The sequence below is a fragment of the Mytilus galloprovincialis genome, chromosome 7, assembly GCF_965363235.1.
Source record: "Mytilus galloprovincialis chromosome 7, xbMytGall1.hap1.1, whole genome shotgun sequence".
Taxonomy (NCBI): Eukaryota; Metazoa; Mollusca; class Bivalvia; order Mytilida; family Mytilidae; genus Mytilus; species Mytilus galloprovincialis.
The window spans coordinates 76,635,884-76,654,567 of record NC_134844.1 but is presented as its reverse complement, the minus strand read 5'-3'; the positions used below and the strand labels follow the sequence as shown (position 1 = coordinate 76,654,567).

The 18,684-nt window shown below is 32.1% G+C and overlaps 1 protein-coding gene across 8 annotated transcripts in view; it reads left to right on the top strand.

The window, feature by feature from the left end:
* Positions 1-12,214, top strand: part of LOC143083687 (nucleobindin-2-like) — a 53,948-nt gene extending 41,734 nt beyond the window's left edge. For all 8 annotated transcript variants that reach the window (XM_076259977.1, XM_076259969.1, XM_076259970.1 and 5 more), the window contains 5 exons: positions 1,679-1,737; positions 3,605-3,787; positions 4,277-4,402; positions 4,686-5,213; positions 7,454-12,214. In XM_076259977.1, coding sequence (XP_076116092.1) covers positions 1,679-1,737; positions 3,605-3,787; positions 4,277-4,402; positions 4,686-5,213; positions 7,454-7,513 — 956 coding nt within the window. In that variant the 3' untranslated portion in view covers positions 7,514-12,214. The remainder of the gene's footprint in view (positions 1-1,678; positions 1,738-3,604; positions 3,788-4,276; positions 4,403-4,685; positions 5,214-7,453) is intronic.
* Positions 12,215-18,684: the final 6,470 nt, after the last annotated feature.

The following is an 18,684-nucleotide window of genomic DNA, read 5'->3' as shown; positions in this document are numbered from 1 at the left end:
CTGAAGTCCAATCAACTTGAAACTTAGTACACTTGTTGCTTATGATATGATCTTTCTAATTTTAATGCCAAATTAGATAATTACCCAATTTCACGGTCCATGGAACATGGAAAAGAATAGTGCGAGTGGGGCATCCGTGTACTTTGGACACATTCTTGTTTTTCTGCCCTTTATCAAGTATTTTGATCATCAATCTATAAACCACATCCAGAACCCCATATGATTATTGCAATATTATGTAAACATATGAAAAAAAGATTGATGGCTGATTATTGTTCAAATTATGGGATATAATATGACCAGAAAAGATATGTGGGTTATATGTCAATGATTGTTTAACTTGGACCATAACTTGGGATATAATATGACCAGAAAAGATATGTGGGTTATATGTCAATGATTGTTTAACTTAGACCATAACTTGGGATATAATATGACAGAAAAGATATGTGGGTTATATGTCAATGATTGTTTAACTTAGACCATAACTTGGGATATAATATGACAGAAAAGATGTGTGGGTTATATGTCAATGATTGTTTAACTTAGACCATAACTTGGGATATAATATGACAGAAAAGATATGTGGGTTATATGTCAATGATTGTTTAACTTGGACCATAACTTGGGATATAATATGACCAGAAAAGATATGTGGGTTATATGTCAATGATTGTTTAACTTAGACCATAACTTGGGATATAATATGACAGAAAAGATATGTGGGTTATATGTCAATGATTGTTTAACTTAGACCATAACTTGGGATATAATATGACAGAAAAGATGTGTGGGTTATATGTCAATGATTGTTTAACTTAGACCATAACTTGGGATATAATATGACAGAAAAGATATGTGGGTTATATGTCAATGAGACAACAACATATTAAACAAAACTTCAAAAGACCTCTCCAAGTCGTCATACATGTTTGTTTTACAACAGTTGTCCTACTACTATGATTCATTAATATTCGTTGGATACCAATTTTCGTGGATTTCTTGGGTGCATGGGAAACAAGAATTTAAATGTTCAATAAAATACTGATTTTCTAAAGGAATGTATCCAAATTTCCAAAACAACAAATTCAAATATCCAAATATGCAAAATTTCATCAATCCACAAAATTTGGTTCCCACAAAAATAAATGAATCCACAGTATATGTTTAGGTCTAAATCACTTTAAATATTTATACTGGACACCTTTCATATCCAGTTCTGTTTGAAATTTAAATAATGTTAAAATCCTTATGACATTATAAAGAGATGTGGTGTAATCAGCATTGAGACAGCTAGAGGTCAACTTATTGTTTTTCAAAAATAGACAAGTAAGTGCCTTTACAGTATATGTTAAAGATCAGACATAACATCAATTTCCCCAATAGGCAAAAACACATGTAGACATGACTAAAGCCTTGGCATAGGTGATTTGATTATTTGTACGATGACATAAAGTGATACAGTGTAACCTGTGTTATCTGACACACTTGGGCAACAGAAAAATATATAGATTTAAGCAGGGTGTAGGAGGCATATTTTGGGACCAGAAAAATGTGTTGGCTAAAGCAGGATGTTTAAATACTCAGGTGTCGGATGATGCAGGTTACACTGTATATTTAATGCATATAAAAAGTTCTGGTTCGTGAAAAGGAATAACATAATGCTTTCCATTTACAGATATAAATGGAGATGGATTCTTAGATGAGGAAGAAATTGAAGCTTTATTTCAGAAAGAGGTATTTCATAAACTGATAAGACTTTTCATATTGTGGTAAAAATTATATTGGTTTATTTTCTCATTTGAAAAGACCATAACTTGGGATATAATATGACAGAAAAGATATGTGGGTTATATGTCAATGATTGTTTAACTTAGACCATAACTTGGGATATAATATGACAGAAAAGATATGTGGGTTATATGTCAATGATTGTATAACTTAGACCATAACTTGGGATATAAAAAACACATGTAGACATGACTAAAGCCTTGGCATAGGTGATTTGATTATTTGTACGATGACATAAAGTGATACAGTGTAACCTGTGTTATCTGACACACTTGGGCAACAGAAAAATATATAGATTTAAGCAGGGTGTAGGAATACTCCAGTTTTGTTGAAGAATATAGAAATTATTGGTTTATTTTCTCATTTGAAAAGACCATAACAAATAATCAAATCACCTATGCCAAGGCTTTAGTCATGTCTACATGTGTTTTTTATATCCCAAGTTATGGTGTAAGTTAAACAATCATTGACATCAAGAATGTGTTCATAGCTAGTTCACAGATTCCCCATTTGCATTATCATTTTCTATGTTCAGTGGACAGTGAAAATGTGGTAAAACTCTAAACTTGGCATTAAAATTAGAAAGATCATATCATAAGGAACATGTATACTGAGTTTCAAGTTGATTGGACGTCCAACTTCATCAAAAACTACCTTGACCAAAAAGTTTAACCTGAAACAGGACTGACGAACAAATGGATGGACGAACAAACAAACGAACAGAAATTCAGATGCACAGACCAGGAAACAAAATAACGATAAATGGGGCATAAAAAAACACACCATAGAAACCAGGCTTAAAATTATGTTTGCCAGACTCGTGTTTCATTTACGAAAGATTAGTCAGTGACACTAAAATAAATTTTTTTGAAAAGGTCAAATAAAGTACGAAGTTGAATATCACTGAGGCCTAGAAATTCTGAAACTTGTACCATGAAGTTTTTTTTCTCCATTTAAGGAAGTACTTAGGTGAGGTTTTGGAATCTGTGTCAAATGTTCAGACTCCTTGGTGTTTTTCAATACAATACAATGTAAAATATTTTGCCCTATAACACCCATTTATTTTTCACATAAGACTTAATACCTCATGAAAGGTCATTTACCAAAAGTTTAGAAGGTTCTTGATTTTCTTTCTTTTGTTTTGAGGCCCAATAATAACAATGCAAATATAAGGTGAAAGTCCGAGTGCCTTTTCCTGCCATATTTTAAATCTCAAATATCTTGAAAAGAAGGTCCATGACCTATCAATATTTTTTGCTTATTTTTATTCTTAAATGATGCTCTACCAGCTCATAGTATCAATTTTAAATTCTTAATTTATTAATTTTCACCTCACCTCACCTAAGGGACGACATCAAAAGTTCAATGAAGGATAAAAAACTTAATTCACATAGTTTTTTCACTGACCCCCCCACCCCCCTCTTAACTTAATTTGGGAAAAATTGATTGACCCATATGGATATATGTAAAAATCAATGTCGGATAACCAAATCTTGCAGCCGTTCAACCCCCCCACCCCCAAACTATTTAAATTAAGTTTTTTATCTTACATTGATCTTTTGATGTCGTCCCTAAGTACATCCTTAAAAGCATAAGTTTGTGTGCAAAGTTTTAATGTTTGACTACTGGTTGACTTTGTAAAATACAGAACTTTATGTACTGCAGCATACAAAAACAAAAATAATTCAACTCATTTTCTGATCAGTTGAAGGTACTTATATAACTTTCATTGGTATTATCAAACTCTTTATATTGAATTTGTCAATAAGGTTGCAACGATACATGTTATATTTCATTTTTTTTGTTTTTCTAGCTTGATCAAGTATATGATCCAAATGCACCAGAAGATGACATGAACGAGAGATATGAGGAGATGAACCGTATGAGGGAACATGTCATGAACGAGTTGGACAAAGACAAGGATAAGTTGGTCAGTAAGGAGGAGTTCTTGCAATACACAGCCAGCAATGACTTTAACAAGGATGAGCCATGGGATGTAAGCAATTATATAGGTCAAACTGATAGATACAAGCAAGTGCTCACTATGTTCAATTAGACTAAATTTGATCACACTAGAAAAAAATCATTTTATTTACTTGGGTAACAATTCCTCATTTCCATTCTCAATTTCAATCATACTCTGGTAACAATATTTCAAAAGTAAAACATTCAAGTCCAATTTTTTGTCTCGCCTTAAAGGAGTCTAAAAAGCCAGACATAGGTGTGCTGTTTTAAAATAATTTGACTGGTTTAATTTTCATCAAGTTTAAAAAAAATATTAACTTTGACCCTTTGACAAAAAACTTGAACCACACATTTTATCGAAAAAATTTCATTGGATATATATATAGCAGTTTGACAATTACTAATTTTGATCATTAAGAAGCTTAATATTTCTTTAACAATAGAACATGATTTAAACATTCAGCAGAGTTATCTCCCTGTTGTGTGATGTATAACTTTAAATATTATATTTTTCTTACAGACTATTGATCAGAACAAAGAGTATACAGACGAGGAATATCAACAATATGAAAAAATGTTAATGGAAGAAGAAATGAAAAGACGACAACAAGGATCTTTTGATTCTCATGCTCAACCAGGAATGGTTGTAAGTAGAACTTTCAGTTTAAAACTCAATGTTGACTGGTTGTAGAAGGAATATGGGTACAATTACATGAATACTTTTACTGCAATAAGATGAATATTTTTACTGAATACTTTTACTGCAATAACATGAATACTTTTACTGAATACTTTTACTGCAATAACATGAATACTTTTACTGCAGTAACATGAATACTTTTACTGAATACTTTTACTGCAATAACATGAATACTTTTACTGAATACTTTTACTGCAATTACATGAAAACTAAAATTGAAATTTTATAGATGCAGCCACCACATGATCAGAATGTAGATCACATGCAAATGCAGCAACAACATCATCAACAACAGCAACAGCAGCAGGTACATCCAAATCCTGATGCTGCTCTTCACTTCCAACAACAGGCTCAAATGAACCAACAACAGATGCACAACCAACAACAAGGTCAAATGAACCAACAACAAATGCACAACCAACAACAAATGGCAGCTCAGCAACATCAACAGCAGATGGCTGCACAACATCATCAGCAGCAGATGAATGCACAGCAACAAGCACAAATGGGTGGGCAACAACAAGGTGGGCAATCTAACCAATACCAACAAGGTATGCCAGCTCAGCAACAACAACAGGTACCAGTTCATCAACAACAACAGGTACCAGTTCATCAACAGCAGCAACAACAGGTACCAGTTCATCAACAGCAGCAACAGCAGGTACCAGTTCAACAACAACAACATCAACAGGTTCCAGTACAAAATGTAGGACAACAACATGCACAAAATATTCAACCAGTAGTGGGACAAGATCAGGTCAGTTTTGAGATAAGCATAATTCCAACTTATTTATAATCAACTGCCATCAAGGTGGCCAAGTGGTCTCAGTAGTTCTACTACTGTAATCACTAGCCAGTCAACACTGAGGTTATGAGTTGGAAACCTTCTAATGCAGGTGCACTCAACTCCAATCTAAATTAAATAGGATTGTAGTTTTCTTATCGAAAGTCAGTGGTTTTATCTTAGTACTCCTGCTTAACAAGATACCAAATGACCAGAAACTTTCAACTGTGGACACTGTGTGGCCTTCAACAATGATGAAACATGTAAACAAGATCTAAACCCTCCCTCTAACCTGGGACAGTTTGTAACAGTACAACATAAGAAGGAACTATATAAATTAGTTGAAAAAGACTTAACTCATCAGAAGGATACAAATAGAAATACATCTGACAAAAACACAGAGTGGATGGGGCAGCATTCTTGTTTATCCCAACATCAAAAAGACACTTATTACAAATCTGAGAGTACTCACAATTACTGACAGCTAATAAAAAAGATCATGCATTTAAGTATAAATAAATTTGGTGTTTTTACTGTCTTCTGATTGGTTGAAATTATTAGTTTTATTGTCGAGCCTGCAACTTTTGTTGCAGAAAGCTCGACATAGGGATAGTGATCCGGCGGCGGCGGCGGTAGCTAACTTCTTAAAAGCTTTATATTTTAGAAGATGGAAGACCTGGATGCTTCATACTTTGTATATAGATGCCTCATGTTACGAAGTTTCCGTCAGTCACATGTCCAATGTCCTTGACCTCATTTTCATGGTTCAGTGACCACTTGAAAAAAAAGTTCAAATTTTTTGTAATGTTGAATTCTCTCTTATTATAAGTAATAGGATAACTATATTTGATATGTGCGTACCTTGCAAGGTCCTCATGTCTGTCAGACAGTTTTCACTTGACCTCGACCTCATTTCATGGATCAGTGAACAAGGTTAAGTTTTGGTGGTCAAGTCCATATCTCAGATACTATAAGCAATAGGGCTAGTATATTCGGTGTATGGAAGGACTGTAAGGTGTACATGTCTAACTGGCAGGTGTCATCTGACCTTGACCTCATTTTCATGGTTCAGTGGTTATAGTTCAATTTTTGTGTTTTGGTCTGTTGTTCTCATACTATATGCAATAGGTCTACTATATTTGTTGTATGGAATGATTGTAAGGTGTACATGTCTAGCGGGCAGATGTCATGTGACCTTGACCTCATTTTCATGGTTCAGTGGTCAAAGTTAAGTTTTTGAGTTTTGGTCTTTTTATCTAATACTCTATGCCATAGGTCAACTATATTTGGTGTATGGAAATATTTAATGATCTTTATGTCAGTCGCGCAGGTTTTATTTGACCGTGACCTCATTTTCACGGTTCATTGCACAGTGTTAAGTTTTTGTGTTTTGGTCTATTTTTCCAAACTATAAGTAATAGGTCAACTATATATGTTGTATAGAAGCATTGTTAGCTGTACATGTCTGCCTGGCATGGTTCATCTGACCTTGACCTCATTTTCAAGGTTCATTGGTCTTTGTTTAGTTATCTTGGTTAATGTTAAGTTTATGGTACAGTTGTTTTAAAGCTTAGCTTTTTACTTAGGACTATCAACATAATATCAATGATTAGTATAGAAGGCGAGACATTTCAGCGTGTGCACTCTTGTTTTCAATGTTGTCAATTTTGATGGCGATACGCCCACTCTGACATTGTGTATTCATACGCCAACATGTGTGTACGTTGTTATTGTTAAAATAAATAATATAAAAAGTTCTTTGAGCCTTACTTTTGATAGAAATTTATTTATAATGAATGGCAATAATTTATTTTGATTTTATTGAACCATAAAACTAATTTTTGGCTTCACATTTTACATAATCCGCTTCGCATATTATTCAATGTGAAGAGTCAAAAATTAGTTTTATGGTTCAATAAATTCAAAATAGATAATAGCCATTCATTAAATATTTAATTCATTATACAATTTATGAAGTTATTACGAGAACCATAAAGTGTAAGAATGCAATGGAAATTTGTTCTTTTTTTAAATATAAAATTAACATGTGTGGATCATTTTTCTGGTACCCTTCAAAATGTATATATCTGTTATGATAAAAGCCTACTAACGCTAACATTGCTAAGATGGTTTGACAATAGAATTAAATGCGGATTAAAAATGCAATAACAATGATTCTTTTAAACATTTTTGTAATTTTGTTTTTTAAACAGCCTGGAGCAGTACCAGTACGTCAAGGTCAAGGTCAAGGTCAACAACCTGGAGGACATTAAATGAAAACCACTTACCAAAGCAGTGCTCAACTGGGAAATGGGTTATAAAAACTTCATTGTGTTCATTGCTAAACATGTTCTGATTTAAGTTGAATACTGTAACTTTGTAAGTTGATGTCTGTTTTGTTAGGATATATTAATGTCGACTGACAGAATTGCAAAACTTGACAAAAGTTCAAAGAAAAATTGAGATGATTTTAAGGTGCTTGTCCTTCATATTATTTGTATTCATGAAAACTTGCGATGATTTTAAAATATACAATACTAATAGACTGATGGTGGAACAGCCATTTTGATCTAAACACTGTATGAAATGTTAATGAATTAAGATATAAAGATTTGTTTTGTTAACTTCTGTTTAGACATTTTAAGAAATTTAACTTGCAGTCAATGCAGACAAGACATTTTAAGAAATTGAACTTGCAGTCAATGCAGTCATGTGTCTCATACTTACTATAGACATACACAGATCTATTTATTTTCTCCTAGCTCTTAGAGAAAATTTGCAGACTGAAAATTGTCTTCCTTATATTTCTTTTGTTTGGTCTGCCATTTTATTAAATGCTGTTGATTTGTGTAATTTAGTGGGTACCAATTTAAGGCAATTTTTGTGGATGTAGGAAATATGGTATTTTCTTGGATATATTAATTGATGATTTTGCAAAACTCTGCATTCAAGACAAAACAAATTTATTTGTACTTGCTTAAACATTTTAATTGATTGATTGTTGGTTGCTTAACGTCCAGTGGCAACTAAACATTTTAATGTGTGGTTCACCTTTACATGAAAATTGGTATCCAACAAATAAAAATAAATCTGCAGCAAGCAGTTCTGATTAAAGAATGTTACCTCATGATAATACATTTAAAGAAATTTAACTTGCAGACATTTGTAACATACTATAAACTATAGACATACACAGATCTCTTTATTTTCTCTAAGATCTTAGAAAAAAAATTACAAGTTGGGTATTTATTAAACATTCTCAAGCTCATTTATGCTTTAAATCATTGTGGCATTTTATTTACATTATGCTTTACTTGGATAGTAGTGCTATTTGTATTTATGTTATTTATATAATTTATTTGATCACCTAATTAATGATTGAAGTAATGAAAAATTATTTCCCAAACTTTTTAATAAAGTATATTATATTATTTGCAAAGAAATTGTACTAAAATAATAACATCATGGGTAACAAACCCACTCAAGTAGAATTTAAATTTTTAATGTTGCAAAATAAGGGCATGAAGTTCAATTGATATTTTTTTTTTATATAAAAGCATCATTAAATATTCACATTGACACAGTTTTGTGTTAGTTTCAGTTTTACGTCCCTGTATAAATGTGTGATATATTGCTGTAGAATATATTTGCAATTTTTTAGGGAGATTTTAAAATTTTGAATGTTGATGAAATAAAAAAGTTATTGAGTATTGAATATATTATATATTGTGGATTCATTATCATTTATTGGATAATAATTTTCATGGATTTTGTGAGTAAAGGTGAGCCACGAATTTAAATAAATTATCTGTGTTCATGAATGCAGAATTTGTTGAAACCACGAAATCAAGTTTCAATGAAAAAAATCGAATTTTTCCTGAAACCGTGAAAATTGGTATCCATGAAAATTAATGAATCCACAGAAATTGGTTTGATTGAATACATTCTGATTGAAATACACATCTTGAGTAAGTGCTTCGGTGACAAGGCTCTGTTTGAATTTATGCTCAAAGGGCTATTTCTAGATCTTCAGTATTTGTTGCAATACAAACCTTTAAATTTTAAGGCTGAAATTTTGTTTGATGACACAAAAATTGTCAAACAGAAAGTTAACAGGGCATTATTTGATCTTTGTAGGCGAAGTGTTGACACAAAATTTGTATTTCAATCAGAATGTATTGAATATTTCATCAGGCCATTCTTTAAAAAAAAATTCTTTGTTGGATGTTGCCTACATATGCCTTGTAGGGTTGGGTAGGTAGGTAGGTTGAGATTTTTTAGGCATACTACAAAAGTTACATGTTTGAGACAAGTTAACAATGCTAAGGCAAGAAAAACCTTGAAAAAAATTTGAACAATTTGTGTCATAAGATTTTAGGTAGGCAACTTTTTAGGCAGTTAGGTAAGCAGGCAGGCAACATCAAACAAAATGACATTTTATTTTTGGCCTCATTTGTCATTGTGCCAAGTCTTTCATAGTGTATCTCATGACATTTTAACATCATGCTTGTACCATGTGTTTTAATTGTATTTAAACTTGTTCATTCCTCGGTAGTTTAAATGATTGTCGATCAGTCATTATGCTATTCATTTCTGTATGTTTTCATGTTGTGTTTGTATGTTTTGTTTTTGATCAAATACTTTTAGTTTTCGAATTTCGATGTACTGTTTATCAAATTTGATGTTTATCAAATTTGATAAGAACTTCAATTTATTGTTTGATATTACAGGCTCCAGTAATATGATTTAAAACGACTTTTTGTTATATTGATACTTTTAAGAAAAATTATTCCATGGGTCTCTATAAATCTCTAGGAAATACTGTAAATCCTTGCAGTTAAAAGTTTTTGCATTTCTTCATGTGGATTGGCATTATTTGAATCGTAGATGAAGGAAATTGTGATTCCCTGATTAAGTGCAGAAATTGCTTATTCAGTAATCCATGAATCAATGATTTTCAACAACTACAACATTTGTATCCAATAATTGCTGACTTTTGCAATTTCGTTAAGCCTGTTTTGGTGAACCTTTAGTCTTTTTCTGTAAAATTCGACGACTTAAGGATGATTATTGGGTTCAAAGTAATAGATTAGGTTTGAAATTACCTTATCTTTTGAAATGAAGAATTCTTAAAAGGACATTCAGGCCATATCTTCCAAAAGACAAATCCTTTAATACTATAAATCTCAATACACTCAACAAAATGTTTGGCTTCTGGGGTAAAATTTATACGCGAAAATAAACAATTATCTGAAGAACAATGATTTTGTTAATAAAAAAATATAATTAGATTTTGTATGTTAGCTTATTTGTTTTTAAATATTTTGTGAGAGAATAAAATCGTCTAAATATCCTGTTATTGTATTCTAGTCCAACCAAGATCATTTTATTATTTATAGGAAAGGCACAGCAATTTTATTTTTAATGTTTATATTAAAGGAAGCAACAATTTGATTTATAATTGTTTGGAGTTGTTTCCTGTACACATTTTGTATTAAAAAAATATCAGTAAAATTCTTTTTTCATTATTACCTCCAACAAGGCCTCTTTGTTTTCTTGAATTTTTACTTTTGAAAAATTTAGATAAATAGTGCTTTAATAAAAGTTATGAAAAGGTGTAAGTAATTTACAGTATTCAGCATTCAATAGTTTTTAGTACCAATTTCATGAAACTTTCAATGCTGGCATATTTTAAAAGAAAAGAAAAAAAAAGGGAAAAAACAGTTTGTATTATGCAGAAAGTTCCAATGAATCAAATTGGTTTTACTAAACTAATACTTTTTCCAGTACTGTCCAGATAATAATTCTTTTGTTAGTCCATATTTATAATTTATTAATAATCTTTTTTACTCTACATGTGGCATGGTTAAAATGTCTTGAATTTTTTTCTTATTCGGTTTTTTAAATTCTTGATAAATTGTCCTCATTAAGGAAAGTTTTTAGAATGCACACTTTCCGCCCCAGTTAAGAACTTGAAGTATGAATGAGGTTTTGTGTATAAAAAGATTTGGGTCAATTTTACTTTAAAAATTTTTTTTTCCTGATTCCCATGGTTTTGGTTTTACCATAATAAAAAAAGAGCATGTATAATGTTGTTAGGATATCAAGTTCTTTTAAGCTTTAAAAAAAGACAGTTGAAAAAAATATATAAATTATTTATACAACAATGTAAAATGCTTGAATATGAATATTTTGCTTATTTATATTTTTATGTTAATACTGCATTCCAGTTACCTTCAGTTATTTTAGCAGCAATGTTATCATTTAAATTGTCTTTCACCAACAGATATTATTGAAGAAAGTGAATTTTTTATTTTTATTCCTCTCTAAAAATTAACAATACTATGGGAACATGTTAAATATACTTTAAAATTTAGCACAACTATGCTACCACATTTGGAAATGATATTTATTTTTCAATATATTACTTAATTTCAGGTGTGTACCTTTCCCTCTTGACCGCAACTATCATTTTTTTTAAGTATTTTTTTCACAAGATTAAAATGTAGCAAAGTAACTATTTTTAAACAAGACCATGTAGCTTAAAAATAGGAGCAATTGAAGAGAAAACCTGTTCATGTAATACATAAGTGGTTCTTTTTATTTAGGTACTGGTAAATAAGCTTTAAAATGTAAAGTGTCTCCTTGAATTTGAAGTACATACTTAGTTTAAGTTGAAAATAGCACAATAGGGATTGTTTTTGTTGGGCCATAAAAATATTCTCTGATTTTCACTTATTAAAAAATATATATTTTGTTTAAATTTAGCTGTAGAAGGTTGAAAATGAACCTTTGTAAAATACATTAAAAAAAGTTGGGTAGGGTTGAGAATTTAGGAATACTTTCATCATGGCATTTCTGATTTATATTATAATAGAAATTATTGTTTTTCATGAATAAATTTGTTGCTCTTTATATTTTATATATTGTAAAGGTACAGGTAAAGAAATAAAAGACAATAAAAAATGTATTAATATACACAGACTACAGTCCATGCAGGTCAAAGACAATATAAATCTTTTCTGAAACAAATTGAGTAATTATAAGTAACTTCCCATAGTTAGTTTTAAAAATGTAGGGTTATACTGTTTTACCTGTCTGTCTGTCCATCAGTTAGTCTTTGCTTCCCATGAAGATTTTTGTTGCGTCTTTCTCAGGAATTTATCAAGGATTTCTGAAATTTGGTTAAAGGGTTTAGATGAGTCAGCTGTACAGTGTGATGTGTTTTTCAGATTGATCACTCAACAACTTCATATTTACTTTATACTTTTAGTACAAGGGGTTACTTTATTGAGCACTTGTTTGAATTAAAAACATACTTTGCATCACCTTTTTAATGAGTCAACATAAAAAACAAGATCTCAAGAGCGACTGGGTAATTGAAATATGGTCACTAGGGTCTTCTTCTGGCCAGCAGTATGTACATATACACAGCATATGGTCATAAAGGGGATGTTAAATCTGATGCCTCTTGCTGAGAGAGTGCCGCCTTCTCTGCACATTAAAAACCCTTGTAACAAGTCTTTGAGGAGCCTGTAGATTGCCTTGTTGTCAAGGAAACATTTCTGTCCCTGTCCAATATACCATTATGTTTGAGTGGTAGTCGGAATTTCAAAGACCTTTATCACAGGTGGCCTCACTTTCAGGACCTGCCTATTGTGATTTTTGCTAATATTTTCTCATCCTGAAGATGCATGAAATATTTACCACTGTACGTTAAGCAACCATCAGTCGATTAAAATATATGTCTGAAGACCCAAGAATCAAACCATGATTGCCGATATGGCTCAACTTAGCACATAAGGATAAAATGCCTGAAATGGATTGTACATGCATCTTGAAAACCACCTGCGATTAATTTTGGCACGTTTTAAAAAAGCTCATAACTTTCAAATCAATACCTTTTTTTTACAAAAGTGGCAGGCAACACCTTATAAAATTTATTGCCCTTAAATACAGATTTTTTTCAACTCAGTTTATGAGACTTCACACATCATCTTCAAAATGCCATAGACAACAAAAATGATCAGCAAAATAAGTTACACACATGTGTTTATATGCTACAATGACTGAAACCATCAGTTGAATCCTAATAAGAGTTACAGACTTTAGATGAAGTTATTAACCCTTTGTGTACATTTGAATAGCTGGTTACGGTGGCATGTTTTCTGGTATATGGGTCTGTCCATCCTGCATCGGATTAAAGTTTTGGTTTGAATGGGCATTTACTATCAAATTCATCATAACTGAATTGATAGTCTGGTTCATAAAAAACTAAAATAATTCCCAGAATTATAAAAGTTGCATAAGACACATTAATTTTGAAATCGTAATAAAGTATCAGCATTTCGTGCATTTTAAGGACTAGTAATCATGCGATGACATTTGACGACTGCTAATGGTCATGGGACCCAATATTTATATAAGCATGATTTAAAAAATAGACCGAAAAGCATGTGCAAAAGAAAGACGATTTTTCTATATAGTTGTCCCGCGTTATGTTTTAAATCTTTTGGTTTTATGAATTTTTATTGTCTCCTTTTGTACCTTCCGTCTTTATTTTATACACCACTCCATCATCAGAATTTAATGCATGGCGTATTTCATTCACGACATATTACATGTTAAAACTCAGAGAAATTAAACCCCACTGTATGTGAAATTGGGAAAAATAGAATGTTGTATTTTTGAAAAGAATTTTGCAGGAAGATTTGTATGTCCTTCTTAGTGTTAGACCATTGTCATGCTACCGATTTTTGTCGATATTTCAGACTCTTATATTTCTGCGATTGAAATTAATTCAATAAAGTTGGGAAAGGAAATGGGGAAAATGTCAAAGCGACAACAACCCGACCATAGAGCAGACAACAGCCGAAGGCCACCAATGGGTCTTCAATGTAGCGAGAAACTCTTGCACCCGGAGGCGTCCTTCAGCTGGCCCCTTAAAAAATATGTATACTAGTTCAGTGATAATGGACGTCATACTAAACTCCGAATTATACACAAGAAACTAAAATTAAAAATCATACAATACTAACAAAGGCCAGAGGCTCCTGAGACCTTAGACTCATCTTTTCAGCCATGGATAAGGAGTAAGTCCGTTTTATCAATTTAAAAAAGAATTATTTTAATACTACATGTATAATAGATACACTTAGAAAACTTGTGATAACAAATAATCGCCCTAGGCTTACAAACTCTTCAGTGTCCAACACCAAATGACGTAGGTAATAAGTTCAGAAGGAAACAGTCCGCAGAATTAAATAATATATTGAAATCGACGTAAATAAATGCTGCTAACTATCCGTGTCTACGTTATGTTGATAGATTTAATATTTATAAAAATATGCAAAATGTGATTAAATCTATCATTATTATTTACATTCCTCAAATTCTTATACTCGGGAAGTTTTAATTATTCACACAATATGACGTGTCTCTTTCTATTAACATGGATGGAGTATTATTTAAAAAAAATATTTTATATGCCCCTAGAGACTATGATCCAAGGGTGTATACGAAAAATATCAACACTATCATTTTTCGTCAAGCCTGTGACTTTTGTTGCAGAAAGCTCGACATAGGGATAGTGATCAGGCGGCGGCGGCGGTATTAGCTAACAGATTGAAAGCTATATTTTATAAGGTGGAAGACCTGGATGCTTCATACTTTGTATATAGATGCCTTATGTTACGAAGTTTCCGTCTGTCAAATGACCATTTTCCTTGACCTCAGTTTTTGTCGAGCCTTCGAATGTTTTTAAAAAGCGAGACATAGCGATCCTTCATTCCGTCGTCGGCGTCGTCCACGAATATTGACTCTGATTTTAGTTTTTGAAATTTTAATAAACTTCTTAAACTAAACTGGATTTCTACAAAACTTGGACAGAAACTTGTTTATGATCATAAGATCCTGAAGTAAATTTTGTAAAAAACAAATTCCTGTGTTTCCGTATTTAACTTATAAATGGACTAAGTTTTTCTGCCAGAAAACATTACATTCGCTCTGTGGTTAAAGTTTTAAAACTTTTAATAACTCTCTTAAACTATCCTGGATTTGTAACAAACTTGGACTGAAGCTTGTTTATGATCAAAAGCTAGTATCTAAAAGGAATTTTTTTTTAAATTGTGTACCTGTTTTTCTGTATTTTACTTATAAATGGACTTAATTTTTCCTCCAGTTAAGTTTTTAAACATTTATTAGATTCAGAAACTATCCTGGATTTTTACCAAACTTGGGTAGAAGCTTCTTACCATCATAAGATAGTATCGAGAGGAATATTTGTATTATTTTTTCCCCTTATTTTGTTGACCCCTGCAATTAACTGCAAAAGTAGGCGAGACACTGGGTTCCGCGGAACCCTTACAAATGTTTTGGTTCAGTGACTACTTGAAAAAAAAGTTTACATTTTTTATAATGTTAATTTCTCCCTTAAAATGACTAATTAGATAATTATATTTGGTTTTTGTGTACCTTGCAAGGTCCTCATGCCCTTCAGACAGTTTTCACTCGACCTCATTTCATTGATCAGTGAACAACATAAAGTTTTGGTGGTCAAGTCCATATCTCAGATACTATTAGCAATAGGACTAGTATGTTTGGTGTACATTTCCAACAAGCAGGTGTCATCTGACCTTGTCTTCATTTTCATGGTTCAGTGGTTATAATAAGTTTTTTTTGTTTTGGTCTGATTGTACTGTATGCAATAGGTCTACTATATTTGGTGTATGTAATGATGGTAAGGTGAACAGGTCTAACTGGCAGGTGTCATCTGACCTTGACCTCATTTTCATGGTTTAGTGGTCAGAATAAGATTTAAGACTTTTGGTCTCTTTTTATTTATCTATAAGCAATAGGTCAACTATATTTGTTGTATTGAAGGATTGTAAGCTGTACATGTATGCATGTCATGGTTAATTTAACCTTGACCTAATTTTTATGGTTCATTGGTCAATGATAAGTTTTTCTTGTTTTTTTTTTTTATAGAAACTATAAGCACTAGGTCAACTATATTTAGCGTATTGGATAATTGTAAAGTGGACATGTATTTCACCTTCGGTTAATATGACCTTGACCTCGTTTTCTTAGATCATGTTCAGTTTATGTGATAGTTGTAGTAAAGTTTTATATTTAGGGCTATCAACATAATATTAATGGTTAGTAAAGAAGGCGAGACATTTCAACGTGTGCACTCTTGTATAAATTATGCATACTGTTATCTACTTCCTATGGTATTTGCCTCTTTTTACAGTCAGTATATCAAAATCAAATCCATAATAACAACTGGTTTTGTAACGTACTAGTAAGTACATATCAGATGATATATCAGGAAGCTTTGGGGAATATTATGTGTAACAGAGAGCGTTTCTAAGCCTCAAACTTAAAACATAAGTTTTATTTCCTATCACTTCATAATGCAAAAGTTCAAATTGAAAGGTACAAAACACAGAGAGTCCATCAGCTATAGCTAATCCTTGCATTAATACTGTTGTAGGTGACCGTATCTTTTTATGAAATAAAGCCACAAAGATGATAATGTTAATTACAATGGAAAGGTGTGAAATTATTGGCCCTACCACAATATTCCTCCCAAACAGATCGAACAACATATTGACAAATGAATTATTTTCTAAATAATATAATACAGAAAAATAATTTAATTTTGGTTCAATTTGAAGAAAAGAAAACCCTTGGTTTTTTTGTCAAGCCTGCAACTTTTGTTGCAGAAAGCTCGACATAGGGATAGAGATCCGGCGGCGGCGGCGGCTACGGCGGCGGCGTTAGCTAACTTCTTAAAAGCTTTATATTTTAGAAGGTGGAAGACCTGGATGCTTCATACTTTGTATATAGATGCCTCATGTTACGAAGTTTCTGTCAGTCACATGTCCAATGTCCTTGACCTCATTTTCATGGTTCAGTGACCACTTGAAAAAAAAGTTCAGATTTTTTGTATTGTTAAATTCTCTCTTATTATAAGTAATAGGATAACTATATTTGATATGTGTGTACCTTGCAAGGTCCTTATGTCTGTCAGACAGTTTTCACTTGACCTCGACCTCATTTCATGGATCAGTGAACAAGGTTAAGTTTTGGTGGTCAAGTCCATGTGTGTACATGTCCAACTGGCAGGTGTCATCTGACCTTGACCTCATTTTCATGGTTCAGTGGTTATAGTTAAATTTTTGTGTTTTGGTCTGTTTTTTTCATACTGTATGCAATAGGTCTACTATATTTGTTGTATGGAATGATTGTAAGGTGTACATGTATAGCGGGCAGATGTCATGTGACCTTGACCTCATTTTCAAGGTTCAGTGGTCAAAGTTAAGTTTTTGAGTTTTGGTCTTTTTATCTAATACTATATGCCATAGGTCAACTATATTTGGTGTATGGAAATATTTTATGATCTTTATGTCAGTAGCGCAGGTTTCTTTTGACCGTGACCTCATTTTCACGGTTCATTGCACAGTGTTAAGTTTTTGGTGTATTTTTATTAAACTATAAGTAATAGGTCAACTATATATGTTGTATAGAAGCATTGTTAGCTGGACATGTCTGCCTGGCATGGTCCATCTGACCTTGACCTCATTTTCATGGTTCATTGGTCTTTGTTTAGTAATCTTTGTTAATGTTAAGTTTATGAGACAGTTGTAATAAAGCTTTAGGCCACATTTAAAAAAATGTCTGTTTCCCCTCCCCCGGGTCTACTCTTTGTAAACAGACCAGGAAGGCAGGTTTTTTTGTTTTTTTTTAACTGGATATGATTGTCATAGCATGGTCACATGAATGGTTTGACTTGTCCAGTCCAGGCCACTTATCAGTTGTTTGTGCTCAATTTGAATGTATTTATTTAGATTATCAATCCTTCTGCTTTCAAGCACTTTCCAAAAATGGAAACAAATTATTTTCAGGATAAAAATAATTTCGATATTTTTGTGGAAAATAATTTTTTGACCCGGGGGCTTATTTTTGACCCGGGTGGGGGGAGGGGAAACAAACATATTTTTAATTTTAGCCTTATACTTAGGACTATCAACATAATATCAATGATTAGTATAGAAGGCGAGACATTTCAGCGTGTGCACTCTTGTTTTAAGTGGCAGGATGTTAGAAGGAGTAGAACAATAACATTGTGAGAATGTTTTGATCAATTGTAAAGATTATATTAAGGAAGAGTTGAAGATATAAGATGTGTAACCCAACTAACACAATGACATGATGTGATAGGAAAACCAAACAAGTTCTGGGTCAGAAAGTAAAATAGGAGGTGCATAATGGCATTACGTCATGAAAATTCTATGAAAGTTTGATTGAAATCCATTCACTGGCTTAGGTGGAGATGTAGATGTGTGATGAAAAAATCCTACTATGATAAGGAAAAGCCCACATTTCTGTATGTGAAATCCAAGAAATCATTCTGATAAAAAAAATAATTAACATGGACACT